Consider the following 21359-nt stretch of genomic DNA (forward strand, 5'->3'; position numbering starts at 1 on the left):
TCAGCATGTATTTCATGGTAGTAAGAGTTCAAATTCTGTTTCGCTTACAAAAGCCATTTTGTTTGACAACAATACATAGGTTTTTCTGAAACAGAATGACTTAAGGAAGTTCACTGCAATACTACAGCAGATTCTTTTGACTTCCCAAAAGCATATGCTCAAGGCATGGGACCTGCATAGACAAAAAAAAAAGCCATTTAGGCTGGAATACTATAATAAGGAGAGAGTGTTAGGTGAAATCATCCCTTGTTTTACATATAGAGCAAGATTTGAGGCCAGTAGTGTTTTAAAGACCAAAAATCTTTCCATGGTATAAACTTTAGAGTCAAAGCTTGTTGGTCTTTAAGATGCTACTGGACTTGAATCTTGCTCTTCTACTGCAGACTGAAAAAGCTACCCATCTAAACTGATATAGCAGAGATAGCATTTTGAAAATATATATTAAGTGTCTTATGGTTTGTATAGCTTTTGAAGCAGAAGGTAGAAAACGGGAGGGCTTCTGTGGGCCTGCTCTGCTGGCCCAGGATGACCTCTTGAGGGTGGGTGGAGACACAGGAAAGCTTCAGGCTGGGGGAGCAGGGGGCACCCAGGGGTGACCCATTGGGGTTATGGGGGAGGTGGGAGAGCTTCTGTGGGGCTGCGGACTTCCAGCCAGACTGGAGTATTGGGGTGTTTCTCCTGGGTCGGGAAAGTGGGCGGGAAAGGGGATGGCATGTCACCCACCCATGGGTGAACAAGACTCACTTCACGAGTCCTGCTCGCCCATTGGTGGAGAGTTTGTCGTCGCAACATTCTACCCCTAGCCTTTTATTGGTTAGGATGCCATGGGCTTGGTACTTTCCTAGCAGGAGATCACTGAAACTCCTTCTGGTCTGCCTTCTTTTATAGCAGGAAAGTTAGGTAAACTTTATTTGTTCTATTTTATTTTTCTCTAAGAAAAATTGTAATACTGAAATCTGGCTGTTTTTATTTACTTCTTTTTAAAAATGCCCTAAATAACATATTTATACTTTTAAGTCTCTGAAGTTGTTGAGTGGGTTTATGGGCTCCAGGGATTTACAAGGTTGGGTTATTAGGATGTAACATTATTTGGATTTGAATGTGATCAGCAGATGCATTAACAGAATTGGCGAAGCTAGTTAGGTAGTAGATTTTTTGGTGGAGTGGTTTTGGCTCCTTTGTTTCATAAGTTTCGCTGGGAGAAAGCGTTCTGGGCACATTTTGCCCATTTCCGATGGATAGCGATCAGTTTGGGGTGAATCCAGCAATCCCCAAACTTCTGAAATAAATGGGAAGGGAAAAAAGCAAGGGAAAAAAGGGAAAGGGAAAAAAAACAAAGCCCTTTGGGAATATTACCTGTGCGCTTGCAAAGGATTTAAAGTAAAAATATTTCTACCTTCTACTTAAAAAGCTAAACAAAACATAAGGTACTTAATATGTTTTCTCAAAATGCTGTCTCTGCTGTATCATAAGCTATGTTTTGTATCTAGATAAAAAGCAGTATCTCTACTTGGTCCCGTTAACGGCAGTTGGTTAATGCAACTTCTAGTGATTCACAGGTGAGGTGACTAATACAATTTGAAATTGAAATGTTATTTTTTATTTTCTTTTTGGCAGAAGTTTTGTTTATGACAGCAGAAACAATCTACAGATGCGAGGTCTGGTGGTTTTACTTATTTCTAAGGCAGCTGGGCCCAGTAACATAGCAGACATCCCTCGTCAGAAAGACATGATCAGTGGGATATATTCTAGGTAAGTCTTTTGGTTTAAAGGATAGTAACTGTACTCTCTTGTCTTCCTTATTCTGCATTTTATGTCATGTGCAGCTTTAGGAATGTATTTAATAACATTTGAGAATTTATAGTTTTTATGGAAGTAGCAGGGCCCCGAAATACCTTTCATGGGAAAAATGGGCACATTGACGAGTGTGAGGATAAGGTTTTCGCATATTAGCACTATGCTTGTGCTTGTGGCTACTCAGGGATATGCATAACCTGCACCCACCCTACATTCATTTTACACAACATTAATAACGTAGTATACAATAAAAGCACATGAAAGCCGAAACCATATTCTTAACAGACTTATGAATCTGGATTTCTATTATTTTAAACCCACCTTAAATTATTTTAAATCCACCTTAAGCTCTTTCTTTGTTAGATACATTTGTGTCTAAATATCAAGAAGAATGTAAATACTTTACAATAGATGTGACACATATGAAGCAGAAATACATTTCTGGGTTTTTTTCTTCTGAAAATCACTTAGCAGCTCCCCTGATAAGGACTCCCTTACGCCCCACATAGTATTTTACAAATGTTAAAAAAAAACCTAGCAGGGATTGAGCCTTAATAGGAAATAGCTGACACAAACATTCCCAAATGCATCTGATCAAGCTGATCATGTTCCAGAGGCAGCAGCAGTTGCTTGGCTCGGAAGGGATTTTTATCCCTTCCCTGCTGCTGATTATAGCAGCACACCTGGTGAGAGGGGCACTGGCTCAGAGGCAGCTTGCCATCTCCTTCAACTGTTTAGCATCATTGTGTGTACATAGCAGGACCCATCTGCTACATGTTTATAATTTTGCCAGAAGCAGAGGAAACCAGCACTTGGATAAGGTAGAATACTGTTGAGAAATAGATAAGAAATGTCTAAAATAGTTTCAATTGCTGGAGTCAGTGGCATGAAATAACTTCTGGATTTTTTTTCCAAAGTAGGGTCACCCTATCTTAATTTTTTTTTTAAAAAAGCTGCATTTCCCGCTTTTCTATTATATTAGTTGTTAACCTCAGCCTTACTGTAATATGCTCGATCTGCCATTTACTGATCAATAATTTGCCTTGAAACCTTTTACTGTAATTTTTCCCTTCCAAAATGGACTATCACTAATATTTTGAAGGGGGACCAACCAGTCATAGATATTTGAATTAAAATATTAGGAGTTTAAATAAAAAAATAATTACAGATATGCTTATAATCCTGGACAAGACAAGTTGGTCTTTTATCAATTCAGCATCTTTCTCTGTATCACTTAGATAAATATCTAAGGAAAGGTATTTGTAGAGAGCCTCGGGAGATAACTTTTTGCTTTGTTAAGGCCACTTGGATTGCGAAACATGGAAGGCTGCCTTCTCATAGAATCATTTCAAGTGTGTGTCTTTACCATAGTATATCTGGTAATACAAAATGGTGGCTGTTTTGGAGCATGCTACGATGTGACTGATCATGAAATCCATTCAAAAATTATGCAAGTAGTAAAGGATTTACTCTATGCCAGCACACCTGTTTGAACATACAAGTTTGTGAAAGGGACTTACTGACATAAATCATTGGACTATGTGACATTTTTCCTAAGCAAGTTTACACAGCTTTGAACTTGATCTATCTCTATTATAAGACTAGTTCTACTGTATGTCATTAATATCAAAATAGTTTACAAAAATACACTCAAGAAACACACTCTGAGAAATTGAACTGGTCTCTCAGTTATAAGAGGCAAAATTTCTTTGACTATGTAATACATTTTCCTTTACTTGGATAAGACAAGTTTTTATCTCATTGTCTTCTTTATTATGTATTTGATTCTTAGAATACTAAATTATTTTTGTTATGTGTATGTATTCAGTTCACACTTGACTTGAGAAATGATTTTTAAAAACAAATGTCACTTTTTGTATGCCATTCTTGTTCATACATTGTTGCATTTATTAATATTTTTACCCTACACACACAAAAAAAATAAAAGTTGTGTAGAAAATTTCAGGGAAACACTTGGACAGATGAGCATCTATTCACAGGTTTGATGGTGTCTGTACATAATTGGCAATGCATATTAATAGGAATCTGTTTACCTTGGTTCTGTCTGTCTTGTAAAGCCATTGCAAATAAACTTTTAACTGAGTTTTCAAGACTTGAGTCTAAAATGGATAAAATAACAGGAATTCACTTAGTGCCTTGATTTACATTGTCCCTTGCACCTTTCTTGTATCGTCTTCAGGACTGTAGTATTCTCATAAACGCAGAAGCCCATTGGCCAATTCTTTTGTATGCAAAGTTGTAATGTTTGTTTCTAGTATATATCTATGAAAGTTATATGTGGCCTTGATAATTGTGGTGGTCATTAGAAGAATAGGAGGAGTTTGGATTTATATCCCACTTTTCTCTCCTGTAAGGAATCTCAAAGCAGCTTACATACTCCTTCCCTTCCTCTCTCCAACCTTGTGAGGTAGGTGGGGCTGAGAGTGTTCTGAGAGAACTATGACTAGCCCAAGGTCACCCAACAGGCTTCATTTGCAGGAACAAGAAAACAAATCCACTTTACCAGGTAAGAGTCTGCCACTCTTATGTGGAGGAGTGGGGAATCATACCTAATCTCCAAATTAGAGTCCACTGCTCTTAATCACTACACCATTCTCTCAGCCAATCCCAACCAGTTTCGTTTTGATTTGCTACAAGTAGCATTTTGGATCTAATTTCCTTCAAATCAGAATATGTTGTTTTCGGACTTTGAAAAGGGTTTTTTTCCCTCAGTGGTAACTGTTGGCTCAATTTTTCAACAGTTGTGTATTTTTCATGGTGTAAACCTTGGTTGTTGTATCCAGGCAAGTTTTTTTAAAAAATTGATTTAAGACACTGAAAGCACAGTGATTTTCTATGCAAACAAAGAGAAGGATGGAATGCCTGTTTCCACTAGGTATCTAGGCTTATATGTGTGAGAGGAGTAAAATAGTAAAGTGAATGGAGGTGGACATGTTTTAGTGCAGACATATTTTAGTGTGTTTATTTGAAACCCAAAGTGGTTGCAAACATATAGAACAGTTTAAACAAGTTTAAATAAAGTACAATATAAACAGAAATACAAAACATCCTAGACTAATGTCCACTGAGTGAGCCCCTCAAGACCAAGGCCACACAGTTTAAAAAAAACAAGGGCAAATGTCCTTGTACTTTATTGCACTTCAGCTTATGGCCCAGACCATGGCCAGTCTCCAGATATCTGCAGTGGAGGGAGAGGGAGATATCTGCAGTGGAGGGAGATTTTAACCATTAGTTGTCTTGGGTTATTCTGCCGATATTGTAGGAAACCCCCATATTCCAATGCTGCTAAATTTTTATAATGAATACTCAGCTTTTATATAGCACTTTTCACATGGATATTTTACTATGCAGCTTATCTGTTTCTGGTTACTATGATTTCTTTTGGTGATAGTTGCAGTTCAACACAGTTCATGTTCATTAGAAGCAAGTCCTAGTGATACCATAGGAAGCCAAATTTGTATATGTTTTGTGATTATAGCAATTTCTTTCTTCATTTTGACGTGGCAAAGTTGTTTCAGAATGACTTTATTCACCTGGTGAACCTTTTGTTTGAATCTGCAGTAACATGGCATTTACCACATCAGGGAGACCTTTTTCAGTGAGAATACCTTGTATGATTAATGCCAGATTATAGAAGGCTTCAAACAAAAGGATATGAAATCCATATTAGTATGGCTGTCAGTCCTGAATCCCATTGAAATGAATGGGACTGTGTATACTTAAGGCCAGGTTTAAGAAAAAACAAGCTGTACTGATTGCTGTAAGTCTTATTCCAAAACAAGTGCATATATCATTGCAATCAGCCCCTTAATTTTCTGTGAGATCAAACTAAGTAATTTTCTCTGGTTTGTGCTTTTGAAAAAGAAAATTGTAGCACATACAAACTTACAGTTAAATAAGTATGGTATAAAATCAGAATCGGGGCTTGACCACTGCCTAGTTTTGATGGCTTGTGTTTCAACCTCAGTTTTTTTTTTTTTAAATGTGGTCATCTTTAGTATTATACTTGGATTTTCTGTCTTTGTACATATCAATAGCTGTCCTTTCAGCAAATTCCTGTTATCTTTTTAATACCCTCTGTTGGATAATATTTAAAAAAATAGACTTAAAAGACCTTTGATCTCACATTTCTATAACATAAAATGCAGCTTAATTTCTTCCCTGAATGTAATGGCTTTAACCTTCTGTGCTAATTTGAATATGCTTGTGGAGGTAGTAGAATCTTAAATGAGATACAAATGAAGGAAAAATTGCTAATGCTGGCACTGTATATCTAATGAATACTGTGTAATAAACCATAGCATCTTCAACAGTTCTGTGGAAAATAGTGTGATTATTTTGGATGGATAGTCCTTTGTGTATGGCTCATTACCATCTGGCATAATGTGTATTGATATAGTCGGTAATTGTGAACTATTTGACATGCTACTTTTAATAAATGCGACTTGCCTGGTTAGGATATAGCGAATTGCTATAGAAGACTGTAGACTGTCTCTCAGTCTGCATGACATGGATGCCAATTTGAGACCAATTCAGATCTCAGTTGCAATCCTGACACCCTTACAGTGGAGGCATACATTTGCAGACCTTAGCCCACAAAAATAGATAGCCAACTCAGTTGGTTTTAACAACATAACTCACATTTCAGAGGAGGGCTGACCCTAGAAGGTGAATGGTAATATTGGTTGTAGGAGACTGTGCTACTTGTTCAGCTTTCTTTCCCATATTCTCACAACTCTTGGATATGGAGGTTTTCAGCCACCTCTCCAAAGGTAATCTGTTTTTTCTTTGCCAGGTGAAATTAAAAAACAGTGATCTATTCATGGATTTTTTTTAACACATGGATCTCTCTTACTGTATTAGAACAAGTGTATTCCTAAACAATGGTAGCCATATTTTAGAGGTAGTGTCTATTTCATGTGTTCAGTATATGTGTGAGTATTTTCTACTGTATAAAGTTTTCTTTTCTGATGTGCCGTCATAATTTTTAAATTTTTAATTTTTGTGAATTACATACAGCAAGCACACAACCCCACATTGTTTGTAAATGTGCATCTCTTTGATTGGATTAACTTTTGTTGAAGTAAGCACTGTTAAAATCTATGGGAATAACATACTAGTAATGATTTTAAAAGTCCAGATGTAAATCATAGGCAAATTTATGATTAAAGAAGCTATTTTAAGTATACAATGATTCTTTTGCACTGCATGAGAACAGAGCAATTGCCACTGATGCCTGTTGCCACATTCAGCTCCATTTCCATCTATAGGTATATTTGATTGTCACTTTCCAACTTTACTTGCCTAGGTCTGCAGCATCCATACACTCAAGTACAGTCCCCCTTTCGGTGATTTTGACTTATTATGTGGAGTGGGTTGTTGGGACCAGTCTTGATCTATCTACTCTGGCTTCCAGTTGGCCTCTGGACTCAATTCAGGGTGCTGGATTTAAAGGCCTGTATGGACTGAGAACAGCATACTGTAAGGACGTCCTTCCATCATTCGGACCTACCCGCTCACTTCAGTCATCCTTGGAGGCCCTGATTCAGTTGTCCAGACATCTGAGGCTAGATGTTGTGGCACCAAAACGTTGGAACTCTCTCTTCAGGGAGCTTTGTCTGTCTCCCTCTATTGGCATCTTTTGTCAGCAGGTGAAACTTTTTTTTGTTTTGTTTGACAAACTCCCAATGACTGTTATTGGCCCTCCCTTTTATCATTTTAACTGTATTTTTAGTAGTCTAAATGTTGTAATGTTTCTTATGTTCACTGGTTTGTGAACCATGATTAGGTGGAAAGGCAGCATAGGCATGTTTAACATAAATATTGAGTAGTCATTGGTTTCAAATATATGCAAAATTGTATCCTTACTTCCTTGTGCCCTCTTAAGGGGACCAGTCCTTAAGCTAGCCCTATTTAGGAAAACATTCTTAATTCTGTTAGCCTTACTTGAGATTTACAAAGGTATTTAATATTCTCCTTATCCAGAACCTATCATGTGGCAGAGATAAACTTTGGTCTTTATTGTAGAAACTCATTATTCAGAAAGTGTGCGTTTCTGTTTTCAGGAAAACATTTAATTGATTGATTGATTGATTGATTGATTGATTGATTGATTGATTGATTGATTCAATTCGATTTGTATGCTGCCCTCCCCACAAGGGCTCAGAGCAACTGTGATGCAATTGTGCATTTATAACATTTAATGTAATGGAACACGAATCTTGATTAGAAAGGTGAAACAACTACATAAAGTCAGTAGTGTTTTTATCATTAGTAGCATGTGGATTTGCTCTTCCCCTTTTGCTATAAAATATTCTAACATGCAAAGTATAGTTCTGCATTTGGTTATTGTCTACTAGGTAGTATAGTGCTGCAAATGAAATGCCTTCACATATAAGCAAAGTTTGAAAGGGACAAAAGCCCTTTTTAGGGATGATGTTACAAGTAGGGAGCAGGAAATCAACCGTAATGCAATACGTGAAAAGTAGTATAGTGCAAACCAGTTGAAATAGACTAGAATAACTCTACATGGGATTGCATTGTAAATTAGTGTGTTGCTTAGAGGTGTGCACACCTTTTTTGTCAATATTTTTTGGGTTCGGCTTTAATAGACCCGAAATATTTTTTTTAACTTGAAAAAAGCCAGGTTCCCATACCAGCTTTTTTCAGGTTTTTGAAATCTTTTGTGTTATTAAACCCGAAGCATTCCACCTTCATCCTAACTTAACGTCTGGTCTTACAGGCAGCAGGTAGTGCAGAGCTGAGCATGTGCCACCTGCTGCCTACAAGTCAGTTTCAGAGGCAGTGGTGCAGAGCTGAATGACGGACCCGGTCAGGCCGAGCCCAACATTCAACCCTGAGCCACCTCTGGGTTCCACATGGAGCTTGGAGGTGGCATACAGAGTTGAATGCTGAACTCATCCAGCTGGCAGGTAAGTAAGGAGGGGAGAGGGATTCCCTTTAAAAAAAAGGGTTGCACAGCCAAAGCAGTCCAAAAAATGCAGCATTTTCCAGAATCTGCTTTTTTTGGCTCCTGAATATTGCTGCCATTTGATGGGGAAGCCAAAAATATTGATAAAGGTATTGTGTGTGTGTGTGTGTGTGGGGGGGGTGTTGGTTCAGCTTTGCTGAGTTGCACACCGCTAGTACTGTTTGGTTATGGATTCTTACTAGTGGTTTTTCTGCTGTAGTGGCCTATATGGAATCTAACCTTGAGCGTCCCAATAATATGCAGATCGAGTTTCAACATGTTCTGTGGTGGCCTTCAACTTGAACATACATTTCTCAGTTTACAATATAAAAGTATTCAGTATGATGAGTAGTTTTAAAGAGACATAGGCCCTTTCCGCACACGGGCGGAAACAAGCCTCCACCAGTATAATTTATGCTGATGGAGGCTCTGGGACCATTCGCATGCTAGCATGTGAGCGGCCCCCACTCCCCCCCAGCCGGAGAGGTGGCTCTGCACGGAGCCGCCTCTCGGTCAGCCCCCTCCATGACGGTGAGTGGAGGCGACTGGGGAAGCAGCGTCTTCCCAGCGGTGCGCTTCGCACCGCGCCGCTGGGAAGACTCTCCATTGCAAAAACCTCACTTGTTTTGCGAGGTTAAAAGCAGTGGCTTTACACCGCTTTCAGGTGGCCAGGACGGCGCTGCTGCATCAAACAGCTGCCCAGGGACGGCGTTTTTGCTGTCCCTGGGCCGCTGTATATCGCCCATTCAGAAAGGGCCATAGAAATAGGGTAGAAATGGAAACAGCTGCAGGAATCCAGTCAGAATAAAATGCATTACATATTCCTAGGGTTTAAAGCAAACTTGGAATAAAAATCTGGATAGAATTCTGCTGGAAAGTGCTTCCAATTAATTCTATTCATGTGAACTACAAAGAGCGATTTTTAAGTATAGCACAGTAGTGTCTGATTCCTGACTTGCATTGTGTTACTTGTATGATTTCTGGAAATTAAGGACACATTCCAGCACACATTGCTTTGGAAAAGGTTACTACACTTATTGGGCTTCAAATTCCTAAGAACCCTGCGCCAGATTTACTTAATGTTATTGATTATTGATAATATTTTCTGATTTACACAGAAAATTTACTTAATATTATTGATAAAATACATAGAATGCCATATTTGTATTGTTCTGCTAAAGGGTGTTAATAGAATATTGATTTCAAGATTAATGGATGCATGTTATTTGGTAAAGTTTGATGAACAAAATTTCAGAAATCAAGGGCTGTAAGAAGCCAGGTTTGCCCACATCCAGCTGACCAAGTTATCCTTTCTCTATTGCATGCCCCTCAGATGCCAGGAAGAAGTGTTCATCTGGGTTACAGATAAACCTGAGGTGTTTTTCATATATGACTGTATAATACTTTAAAGAAGGCATTGAGCAATCACAAAACAAAATAATTCAAATACTGAAAGCATTACCTTAATAACAGCATATGAATTCACAGTTCTGGGTTTGTTTTTGTTTTTAAAAGAGCAGAACTATTTGAAAAAGTAAACAAAAGCTATCATGAACCTTTAAAGAAGCATTAGCATCAAATGTTGTTATATCCACCGTTTGTTAAAAATGAGTTTAAATGGTGTCCCAGCAATTCAAATTTATTTTGGAATTGTAGGTTTATTTATTATTGATGCATTACGCTGGTTGTTGTGCCATTTTGTTAGACGCTGTAATGTGGTTTCCAGAATGTATGCTGACATATCCACAACACTTGATCATCTTTATTATGAATTCTCATTGATTGCTATGTAATATGATGCTGAGACAGGACCGTGCCTTTCAAATGGAAGGGTACAGTTAATATTGAGACAACTCAAATCTTTTGAAGTGAGAAATATTCTGCCTGCTGCATTTTGAGAAAGCCTGTTTTCTGCTACTTCAGTTATGTATGTGAGATAATAGATCCTTCTTCATAGTAGGTATATTTTCCTCTTCTGATTGTAAAAGTGCCTGTTACGGTACTTGCCTGATTGTGAAAGTGCCTGTTCTCTTGGGTACTTCAGTTCTGCCATGGGGATGTTGATTTTGCCGAACTCTTCCAAGTTATTACACCTCAGTGAGTAGCTCACCTGTCTAGTCTTCTTCTGCTTCCTCAAACAGAAATAAAAAAACTATTTCTATTTATCAGCCGAAACAAATAAAGATCCATGAGTTTTAGTTCTTCTTTTAAAGCAAAAAATTATCCAAGTACTTTAATTCATTTCCTGATCATGGGTACTTCCCCAGTTTCCTATTCCAGTTTACCCTGAATGCAAAGACAAGGGTTAAGAACCTATCCTGTTGTATTAATTTATATTCATACAGGAGTCTCTCTACCTTCTCCTTGTGCGTTGGCTTTTGTCGGCCAAATCAGTCTTGTATGTGGGTGCAGATTGTCTGCACTATCAAGTTCATTAGAAGAAAAAATTACCTTTACTTGGAATTAAAGCCATTAATTGTAAACAGCAAAAAGGATAATGAACAAAATTGTGTCTATCGAGTAAAAGAAATAGAGATAAACAGAATTATGTTTCTAAAACTAATTATTTAATGATAGTAAATTAAGATGTACACAGTATGAATGAACTTAGTTACTAAGTTTAGTTTCAGTCTTTTTGCACTGATTTAAAGTCAGCTTTCCTTCAATTAGGTAGGATTTCTGTTACTGAGGATGTTCTCCTAGAGTTCTGACATTCCAGGGTAGCCCCAAAGGACTCCTCTACCTGTTAGAAGCTTCAAGTGTTCTGGCTTCCCAGGGGATTCATTATTTGAATTTTTGCCAGTATTTAGGAGTATTTATTACTTGTGGGATGAGATCACATTGCCACACAAACTACTGTTTTAGCTGTGACTAAGGACTAGGTTTTATAGTGTGTTATAACACGGTATGGTCTAATCCAGGGGTAGGGAACCTGCGGCTCTCCAGATGTTCAGGAACTACAATTCCCATCAGCCTCTGTCAGCATGGCCAATTGGCCATGCTGGTAGAGCTGATAGGAATCTGGATTCTATTTATCTGGAAAGCTGCTGGATCCTATCTAATCAGTGTATAGATAAAGTGTGTACAGAGTTTACATTGCCATAAATGAAACATGTGTCCATCCATTTTACAAGGATTTCTGATTATGTGCTATCTGTACATACAGTGAAGAAAATTCATGTACCAGTTTCAGTGGTAGTAGGCCTGTACAGACATTACAGTCATACCAACTGGGAGTCCACAAATTGTGCTATTGGGAGTGTCACCCCTACGATGTGCAATCATGGTATATGTGAATTGCACACCATATGAGTTTTCAGTGTGCGTAGTGCTTCCCTACATGAGAACCGGAACCCTACTTATGATAAATGTGGTTGGTGGGCTTTTGGTTGGTGTGAACGTAAAGTCTTCTAAAGGATAATGAATACTGTTTGACTATTTGAATGCTTTTAACCCATGGCCTCCAAATAGTTCAGCTTTGTTATCCTAATTGTTTCCCAATATTTTCTAGCTGCAGATGCTGTGTTTGAGTTGCAGAACTATGATTCTTGAATAGCTGAGTTTTTATTCCCAAACAGATTTTGAAGGAGTTCCCAACAGACACGTTCTTGCATCTTTTATTTCCTCTGTTCTCTTTTCATTCTTAATAGCAGGAGACAACTGTGGAAATGAGCATTAAGGAAAGTGTAAACATCTGAACCTCAAAGTGAGTGCCCCCAAGGACTGAAAGCTGTATTGGGACACCATGTGGACTGCCTTGGGAATCAGAGGTTGGGAAAGGTTTCAGTATGGTGGAAATGAGGGCTTATTTCAGGGAGGTTAGGGTAGTTCTGAAATTAAATGTTACTTCTGCCTGTGCAAGGAAGGCTGGTGGTGTGAGACTGCTCGCTTTGCTTTTGCTGATGTAGCCTAAGTTTGTGTAGGTATTTGAGCAAAATATATTTTTATATGGTTATGTTATGTACTGTTCATATTTGGAGTTGCTCTAAGGCAATCTGACTGTGGAGTTCTTTACTTATTCTTCCTATGTAATGTTAAAAAGCCCCAGGCACAAGAATTAATATGAAAAAGAGGCATTCTGGGGTCTTTCTGAACTCCATTCCGTTTAAACTGCTGACCCTGCTGTTAATCTAAGTTGAGCAAACAATAGCTGTGAATAGATGGGGAAAGACATTCTTTGGATATTTAAATGTTCTTATTCTTTGGTTTGTTATATGTTCTGGGTTGAAAACACTGTTACAAGCATGTTCTAGGGTACAGTCATGGTGAAGTTGCCATCCCCCTTTTATTTGTCTGTCTCCCAAGTTGGGACTCAGAGAAGCTTAGAACATTCCTATCTCCTTTTCCTCACATCAAGAACCCTCTGAGGCTGAGAGTATGTAATGGACTCAAAGTCATCTAGCGAGCTTCCACAGTAGGTGGAGATTCAAACCTGTGTCTCCCAAGACCCTAGTCTAAGACTCTGCCACCTGTGCTACACCAGCTTGTTTTTTAAACAATAGACTTAGATAATTTAGGCAATTCCTTCCCGAATATTATATTTCTGTGCTGATTGGCATTTGGAGTCATTGTTCTGATTACTTCTGGGCATAGAAATAATTTGTTAATTGTCTGTTTCGGTCAAAGTGCAGGAGTTCACTGTGTAGTCCATGTAGTGTCAGTGTTAGAAAGCTCTATGAATGGACACTGGTCTGTATTCAAACCTTGCATTCATGTCAGATGATTGCACTCATAGTGTATGAATTAGATTCCCCCTCAACCAATGATCTGAATTAGCCTTGTTACCTTTGGGGTATTTTACTATGCATGGGTTGTTTAGTAAGAGACTATTCCTCAGTGATCTTTTACAAGATAGGTGGTTATTAGAGCATTCTAAGATTTATTTGGAAGATATTTTTCCACTGTGTAAATAAGTCAAGGTTACTTAAAAATCTGCTTTTCTGATGTTTTCTGTAGAATTTTTTAATCCCCAGAAAATGCCTGGGGCTGTTTCATAAATTCCAGTGGGGAGGATTGATTTACTATAATTGAGTGTCATTTTAACTAAAAATTAAGTGTGCTGTATCAGAGGGTATCGTGCAGTATTCTTTGAACTGAACAACTTAACAAATGAACCATAGTGCTAATGCCGATGGCTAAATAAATAGATTCTTTTGAGAACAAACAGTATATGAACATAAGGCAAAAATGGTCTGGAGGGCTTGGAAAGCATGACACTGATGTATTTGTGTAACCTCTCCACGATGAGCTGTACAAAAGTCATAGGATTTTTCTTTTTCTCTCATTAAGAGCTTATTAAAGAGAGAAACAGGATGGTAGTGGTTTTGCTTCGGTGGCTGGAAAGAGTGGGAGTCTCAGAGACATGCCCAATGTCTTCAGGATATTAATGTGTGCCTTCAGCTGGAGGAAATGAGCCGTCACTTGAGTTAGCTGCAGCATTGCATGCTCGTCACTAGGGATCCCCGTATATCCTGGGATCTGCAGCAGTCAGAAATGGCAGACCTCAGTTGCTGAGAGCAGAAGGCTCTCATTGATATTCATGGCAGGTATCTCTGCTCAGTCTGCCTAGAGCAAGTCTGTTTAATGTTGATCAGCTGTCCATCTGATAAACTGAATTGATATGGACATTTTCCTCCAAGGGCTGCCCTGACAATGACAGTGGGGACACTGGGATGTCTTGTTAGTCTCCTCTCCACTGCCTGTTTCCCTCCCAATATGAGTTAACCCTTCTTAAGACCTAAGGTTTTGATTGTCAGGAATCTCATGCCATGGTGTACGGATAGTTGTTCATTTCTGCTTGTTTCTAACATAATAAGAGGGTTAAATTCCATGCCTGCAAAAAGCTTTGTGTGTTTATCTGTTATCACAATTTATCCAGGTATATGTAATTGTGATTTAGAGCATGTTGATAGGAACATTCTCTTTAAGAAGAGAATTCTGAACTCTTCCAGTCAAACTACTATCTTATCATTTTATTGTCAACATTGGAAAGAACAGGAAGGGCCCATCTTCTGGTTTTGTTTTCAATGCTTCTGTCATGCTTTGAAAAAATCCAAGAAGTTATATGAAAGAAGGGCATTTGTTCAGGGCAACTCTTTAAAAAAACTTCCAGAAAATGCTGTACAAGGCATTTGCAAAACTATATTAAAACTAACACATTTTTAGCAGTGCTGTTAAGATTTATATACCACTGTCCAGTGCAAGGGTTCTCACACTAATTTACATTGAAAAGATGCCGTAAAACACTGTGACATACATGTTTTTCATGAATGCTGAAGTTGGACCGAAGCATGATAGAGGGAAACCTGTTTTCCCAGCAATGACAGCTGAAAAGGGAGGAACTTAATGTTGTTTAACAGCAAAACCTGAAAAGGAGAAGAAGCATAAACTTCCATCCTAAATGCCCTCTGTTGTTGTGTGTTATCTGTTTTTACCTGATGGTCTAAACTCAAGGAAGTTAAACAAATCTCCCCCAGAACGGAAAGTCTGTAGTCATTATTATTGAGAAGACATTTGCTATCTCATATGGTAGAATGCACAAGCCAGGGCCCCTAAAACAATTTAAATGAATTGGTGGTTTTTTATGCGAAAAGGTAGCCTTTGAAGTAACGTGATTTCTGAACACTGAAGGCTTTAAAGGTCAGCATTTTAATTGGATTTTTAAGCATACTGCAATCAGTGATGTTGATAAATACTGGAGCAATACACTCTGAAGCAACTCCCAATTGAAACCTTGTTGCTGCATTCTTCGATGCTCATATTCGCATTCACCATTGGATTTGTACTCAAAGGTTTCTCACTCTGCTGTTGGCTTAGCACCACCCAATATTAGGCCATCCTCTTTTGCATATTCAAAAAGAAATTGAACTCTTCATGGTCTTTTTTTTTTTAAGCCAACGAAGTCTGGCAGAAGTTACAGAGCTGATCCACACGGCTTTCTTAGTACATCGTGGGATAGTCAATGTTGGTGAACTGACATCCTTGGATGGCTCATTGAAGGATATGCAATTTGGGAATAAAATGGCTGTCCTGAGTGGTGATTTTCTTCTAGCAAATGCTTGTACAGTCCTAGCTCAGCTACAGAATACGAAGGTAATGTGATTTTTATTACTTTAGAAGAATCTGTGGGCTATACTTGTTTTGTATTTCAGAAGAATGTTCTCTCTTATCTGAGCTGACGTTTTTAGAAATCCAGAGTTTTGAGTCATTAGATGTCATATAAAATTGTGCTGGCAAGCTTTTTAAATTTTACCAGGCATAAAATGTCAGTTGCTTCAAATAAACTGAGTTTATAAAATGTGTATTATAAAATGTTATCTGCTACCACATTTACCACTGGAAAGCTCATTGACAATGTTGGCTTGCACACTTGTACGCATCAGAAATGGTGAATTAAGATAAACTGAACATTGTTCAAATGCCTGATAAAATTGTAATTTTTTTCTTTTTAAATTAATAAACTGAAGGCACACAAAAATTGTTGGAAGGAGAATTAATTTAGAAATCCCATTCCATTCATCCCCCAGATCTCCTGCTTCAGAATTCTTTTGAGTTTGTAGGAACTTTGAACAGGTTGATTCCATTCTCCTGAATTTTTTTGTCTTGTAATCGAGGTTGAGCTGCTCTCAGTGTTCTGTCTCTCCTGGAACAGTTATGAATTGTTCTTGAGGAAATTTCGTCCCTTTGTATAATTTATAAAGTCATATCTGCATACCTGTGGAATGTCCCATTCTCTCCTTAGATAATTATGTATCCATGTTTCCAATTATATGATTGTCTTGTCTGGATTTTTAATCCAGTATGAAATCCATACAATTCCTGCTTCTTGATAACTTAACAGTAGGTATGGCCAGGCCTCCTCTTTTCTTTAGATCTTGTAACACTTTAAACCTTATTCTTGATTTTCTATTTCTCCAAATGTCTTAATCTGACGTTGGCAGTCTTTAAAAAAATCTTGGTATATAAATTGGTAACATTTGAAATAGGAAATCCAATTTTGGTAAAACGTTCATCTTAACACTGGCAATTCTTCCTAACCATGACTATTTCAACTCAGATTACCTTCAAAAGATTTTTCTGTATTTTTTCTACATTAGTACAAAATTGTCTTTATATAATGTATCATTTTGCCCATTTAAATTAATTCCTAAATATTGACCTTGTCTGAATGAACTACGTCCTATAACTTTTCCAATAGCCATTTCTTGTTGTGTTAAAATTTTTTAAATAGTCTTTGTTCTCTTTCCATTGATTTTATATCCTGAGAACTGCCCATATTGTTTTATTTGCTCCAAGAAATACTTAATTGATAGCTGAGGGTTAGTGAATGTTAACACCACACTGTCCACATAACTCTACATTTTAAATTTCTGTTCATCAATGTTTAATACTTTAATTCTTTGATCTTGTCTAATCTTTGTAGCTAAACAAGTCCAAGAAATGTTGTCAAATGCTTTTTCCACATATAAAACTTCAAATGCAATTTTTTTCTTTTTCACTGTAACAAATTCATAGGCGTTAATTACAGATCTTATATCATCTTTCATATATCTTTTTGGCCCAAAACCTGTCGTCATATCTTTTTGGCCCAAAACTTGGTTTCCATTATAGTTGTAAAAAGCTTGTTATCCACATTTGATATTGATATGATATTGGTCTAAATTACTGTGGGAGTTTCAGATCATTCCCTTCTTTATATGTTTTTCATGTCATGATGATGGTAATTTTGTTTCAGAACTTATTTAATTCATTACTTCCTGTAAAGGCAAAATTAGTTTTTCTTCCAGACATCTTACTATATAATTGAGCAGCTTGTTTCTGACAACGAATCAGAAAAAAAAGGTCTGTGGGAAGTGTAGTCCTTGGCTATCCAGGAGAGCCCAGATTCCAGCTCCTCCCAGAGGGGCAAGGACTACATTTCCCAGCAGTGCTCTAGGAAACCATATCCCCTCTTTCTCCCATCATGTTTATCCCAGGCAGAAAGCCTTGAAAAGGGAGAAAAGTGCAAGGAAAGCCATACTCCCTTCCTCCTCCCACAGTATGCTTCTCCCTAACAGGACTCTGTTTCTGTGGTGAACTTTGAAGAACTTCCTGCCTGGGAACATGGGACAAACTCTACCTAGCCGCAGCTGAGCCCAAAACCCCTGTTTGCAAAGTTAGGGGGGCCTGTGTGTGTGTGTGTGTGTGTGTGGCGGGGGGATGATATCTGAGAAAGGAGAACCCATTTACAAAGTTAGAGTAGCCTATGTGTCTGGCAGGGGGGAATCTGAGAAAGATGAGCCCTTTTGCAAAGTTAGGGAAGTCTGTCTCTGTGTGGAGGGGGAGTCTGAGAAAGGAAAACCCATTTGCAGAGTTAGGGGAGCCTGTTTGTGTGTGTTTGGGGGATCTGTAAGAAACCTTTTTTCATTGAATAATTAGGCCAGGTTTTTGTTGTCTGTGATAAATTGTAGGGCCAAGTTGGGAGGAAAGGCAGAAGGGACTGGCCCAGTGGTGGGATCCAAAAATTTTAATAACAGGTTCCGATGGTGGTGGGATTCAAACAGTGGCACCACCGCACACACGCACCTCCAGTCCCTATTGGGCAGGGAGGTTGCTTTAGTAACCCCTTCTCGGCACTCAGGAAAAATTAGTAACCTCTTCTAGAGAAGTGGTGAGAACTGGTTGGATCCCACCTCTGGACTGGTCCCCTTTGGTGCTGTTAACCTAACAACAGTGTTCTAGAGCCCATTATATTTGTTTGTACAATGGGCCTTACTGCTAGTTTGTATTATTCTGCCATTAATCCATCAGGTCCTGTTGCTTTTCCTTTTTTCAGCTCTTTAATGGCTTGTGACAGTTCTTGAATTGTAATATTTTGATTTAAGAGTTCTTTATGGTCTCCTGTACAATTCTCAATAGGTATTTTTGCAATATAGTCATTCAAAGCCACCTCATCTAAATGCTCCTTGGTCATCTGTCATATGGGACCATGTCAGTGAGTGAAACACACAATTGCTGATAGGGATGGCAAGATTTTTCATGAGCTTGGTAGCAGTTTTGGGCAGCCATCATGACCAGAGGCTTGGTATACTGACTTGCTCATGCATTCCAGTGCTTCATGTAAACAGATAGGAAGAGGTGCTGTGTACAGAAAACTATTCTGTGTTTACGCATTTTAATGTAAGCTGGCCCTTGCATAAAACTCTGTGTTGAAAGCAAAGAGATTTTAACCATACATAATGTTCAGTTATTCAGACTTCTGGAAAACCTGGATAAAGTGGTTATGGGTACTCTTGTCTTTAAGAATTCAGGCAAAGAGCTATAATTATTTAAGAACTGCTGTGTATCACATGTGTAGAAAATTGAAACACTAGAGCCTAAAAGAACTGCATACTTTCTCAAACAATTAAGCAACATATCTGAAAGTTCTGCCAAAACATATTAACAGTTTCTCCCATTTTTGATGTCTGAATGCTTTAATATCGTCTATATACCATAAGTAAAATACAACTATGAAAGCCAGTCTTATTTATTAGCGCATTTTCTTTTATGCCTTTTAAAAAAATTAAACAGTTGAAATACAAGCTGTAAAAAATGTTGACAGCTAAACTGACAACATGGTATTTTATTTGGAAAGGCATGGATTTGTAGATTTGCCTGTGCGTTTTCCAAGTAGGAAAAAAACCCCATGAAGCTTCTTTCCCATTTCTTTCTACCTTTTGTTAAAAGATATTGTAGTGAAAATACTAATTTTTATTCAACATGACGATGATCTGATTGGGTGAGGGCCACAGTGTCACTCAAGCTTGAATCCCAAGTCATTCCGACAGTCCATATAGTTCAATTCACTGCTTGAGAGACAGTCAGTTTAGAGCTAGAATTATCAGTTTTTTTTTCATGTTGTCATCAAGTCACCCAACCTCTGGCACATTCAGTCATCTAATTTAACTGTAGTTAAAAATGCATGTGGGTTGAATTCTGGTTTGTGGAAGGAAACCCACTCCAATTAAGCCCCGTATTTGCATTTATTTATTTAGAAAATGTGGGTGCTTCTTCTCCACACACCTGCTTAGGATAACTCATGGGGTTAAAACAAATACAATAAAAAACAACCACCGTAAAATCAAAGTCAGCAGCCCAAAATGATATCTATAAAAAATCTTAGATATTAAAACAGTTTAAAGAGTCAAAGCTTGGATAAAAGATAAAGAGTCAAAGCCTGGTGAGCCTCAAAATTGAGGCATTGCAATGGCCACGAGCTGCAGGTAGAAAAGTCCTGTCCATACTTGTTCATGGACTTGCTCATGTTTACACAGAGGTGTACCAGGGGTAAATGGCTCCCAGAGACAAATTGTCTCCAGGGCAGGGTTGAGGGCACTTGGAGGCAGCAGGAAGTCCTGCTGGCTCATCATTTTTGCATGCCTCAGCCGGGGTTGAGGCACACAAAAACAACGAGACAGCAGGACTTCTTGGTCACGTGGGGGGGCGATTTTGTGCCCCCCACGTGACCAGAAGAGTGGCGCTCGAGAACAAGGGGTACCCCTTGTCCCTAGGCAGATACGCCACTGTGTTTACATGAAACCCTGGAATACATGAGCAAGTCCTGTTGGAGCAGGAGCACAGACCTCAGCGCTTGGGAAGAAGATTCTAATTGGTGGGGTGGTCAGCACAAGAGAAACCATTTAGGACCATAACCATAATAATAGTAGTCCAAAACAGTAGTGGTCAATACAGATCTTTTATTCTCAAAACTCGTATTCTGCCTTTCTTCCATTGCAAGAGCCATCAAGGCAGCTAAAAATGTAAAACCTATTGTTAAATTCCTTTGGGGAGGCAGGAAACCACGGGTGAAATATAAAAGCCTCATTGATGATAAAAGAATAGATTAAAAACCAGGTGATAGATTTTTGAAAACACACTTGGTAAGAAATGGAATAAATATAAAAAAGATTTTTGAAAACACACTTGGTAAGAAATGGAATAAATATAAAAACATTTTTTATACAAAACTCCCAATTTGGCTATCTAGGATGGAAGGCCTTCAAATTAAGAATAGAAATGGGAACAAAAATTGGCCAACCTATAAAGAGTTAATAGATTTAACACAAGGAAACTTAACATTTAAACCCAGAAATCTGATCACATTCAATGGAAACCCATGTCACTGGTATACATATTTACAATTACAAAACTGTTGGAGTTATGATGTGAAAAACTGGGGCATCAATACCAAGCAAATCAACTTAGACAGAATATTCCTAGGTGACAACTTAAAACTTTTAAGTAAATTTTACCAATATCTACTGGAACAAAAAACAGAAATGGAATTAATTAAATCATGTATGATAAAATGGGCAGAAAATATTAATTTTCTCTCTTAAACAGTAAATATATGTGTGTGTGTGTGTGTGTATAAACGATTTAAAACATACACAATAAAATACTTTATAAAACCATTAAAATCTTGAACTTGCCTTGATGCTCTCCCACTGAAGAATATCCGTCTGCGTGATTAAGGGAGTTTGTGTCCCAGACTGAGACTTGAAGCTGGTTGAGATGGGTCTGCATAATCTGTTTCCTCCAAGGTTGAAGC

The 21359-nt window shown here is 38.1% G+C and overlaps 1 protein-coding gene across 1 annotated transcript in view; it reads left to right on the forward strand.

The window, feature by feature from the left end:
• The window catches only part of PDSS2 (decaprenyl diphosphate synthase subunit 2), a 106599-nt gene that overhangs the window by 20389 nt on the left and 64851 nt on the right, over window positions 1-21359 (forward strand). The window contains exons 2-3 of the mRNA XM_048493415.1: window positions 1618-1752; window positions 15682-15880. Coding sequence (XP_048349372.1) covers window positions 1618-1752; window positions 15682-15880 — 334 coding nt within the window. The remainder of the gene's footprint in view (window positions 1-1617; window positions 1753-15681; window positions 15881-21359) is intronic.

This window comes from Sphaerodactylus townsendi, linkage group LG01 (genome assembly GCF_021028975.2).
Source record: "Sphaerodactylus townsendi isolate TG3544 linkage group LG01, MPM_Stown_v2.3, whole genome shotgun sequence".
Lineage (NCBI taxonomy): Eukaryota > Metazoa > Chordata > Lepidosauria > Squamata > Sphaerodactylidae > Sphaerodactylus > Sphaerodactylus townsendi.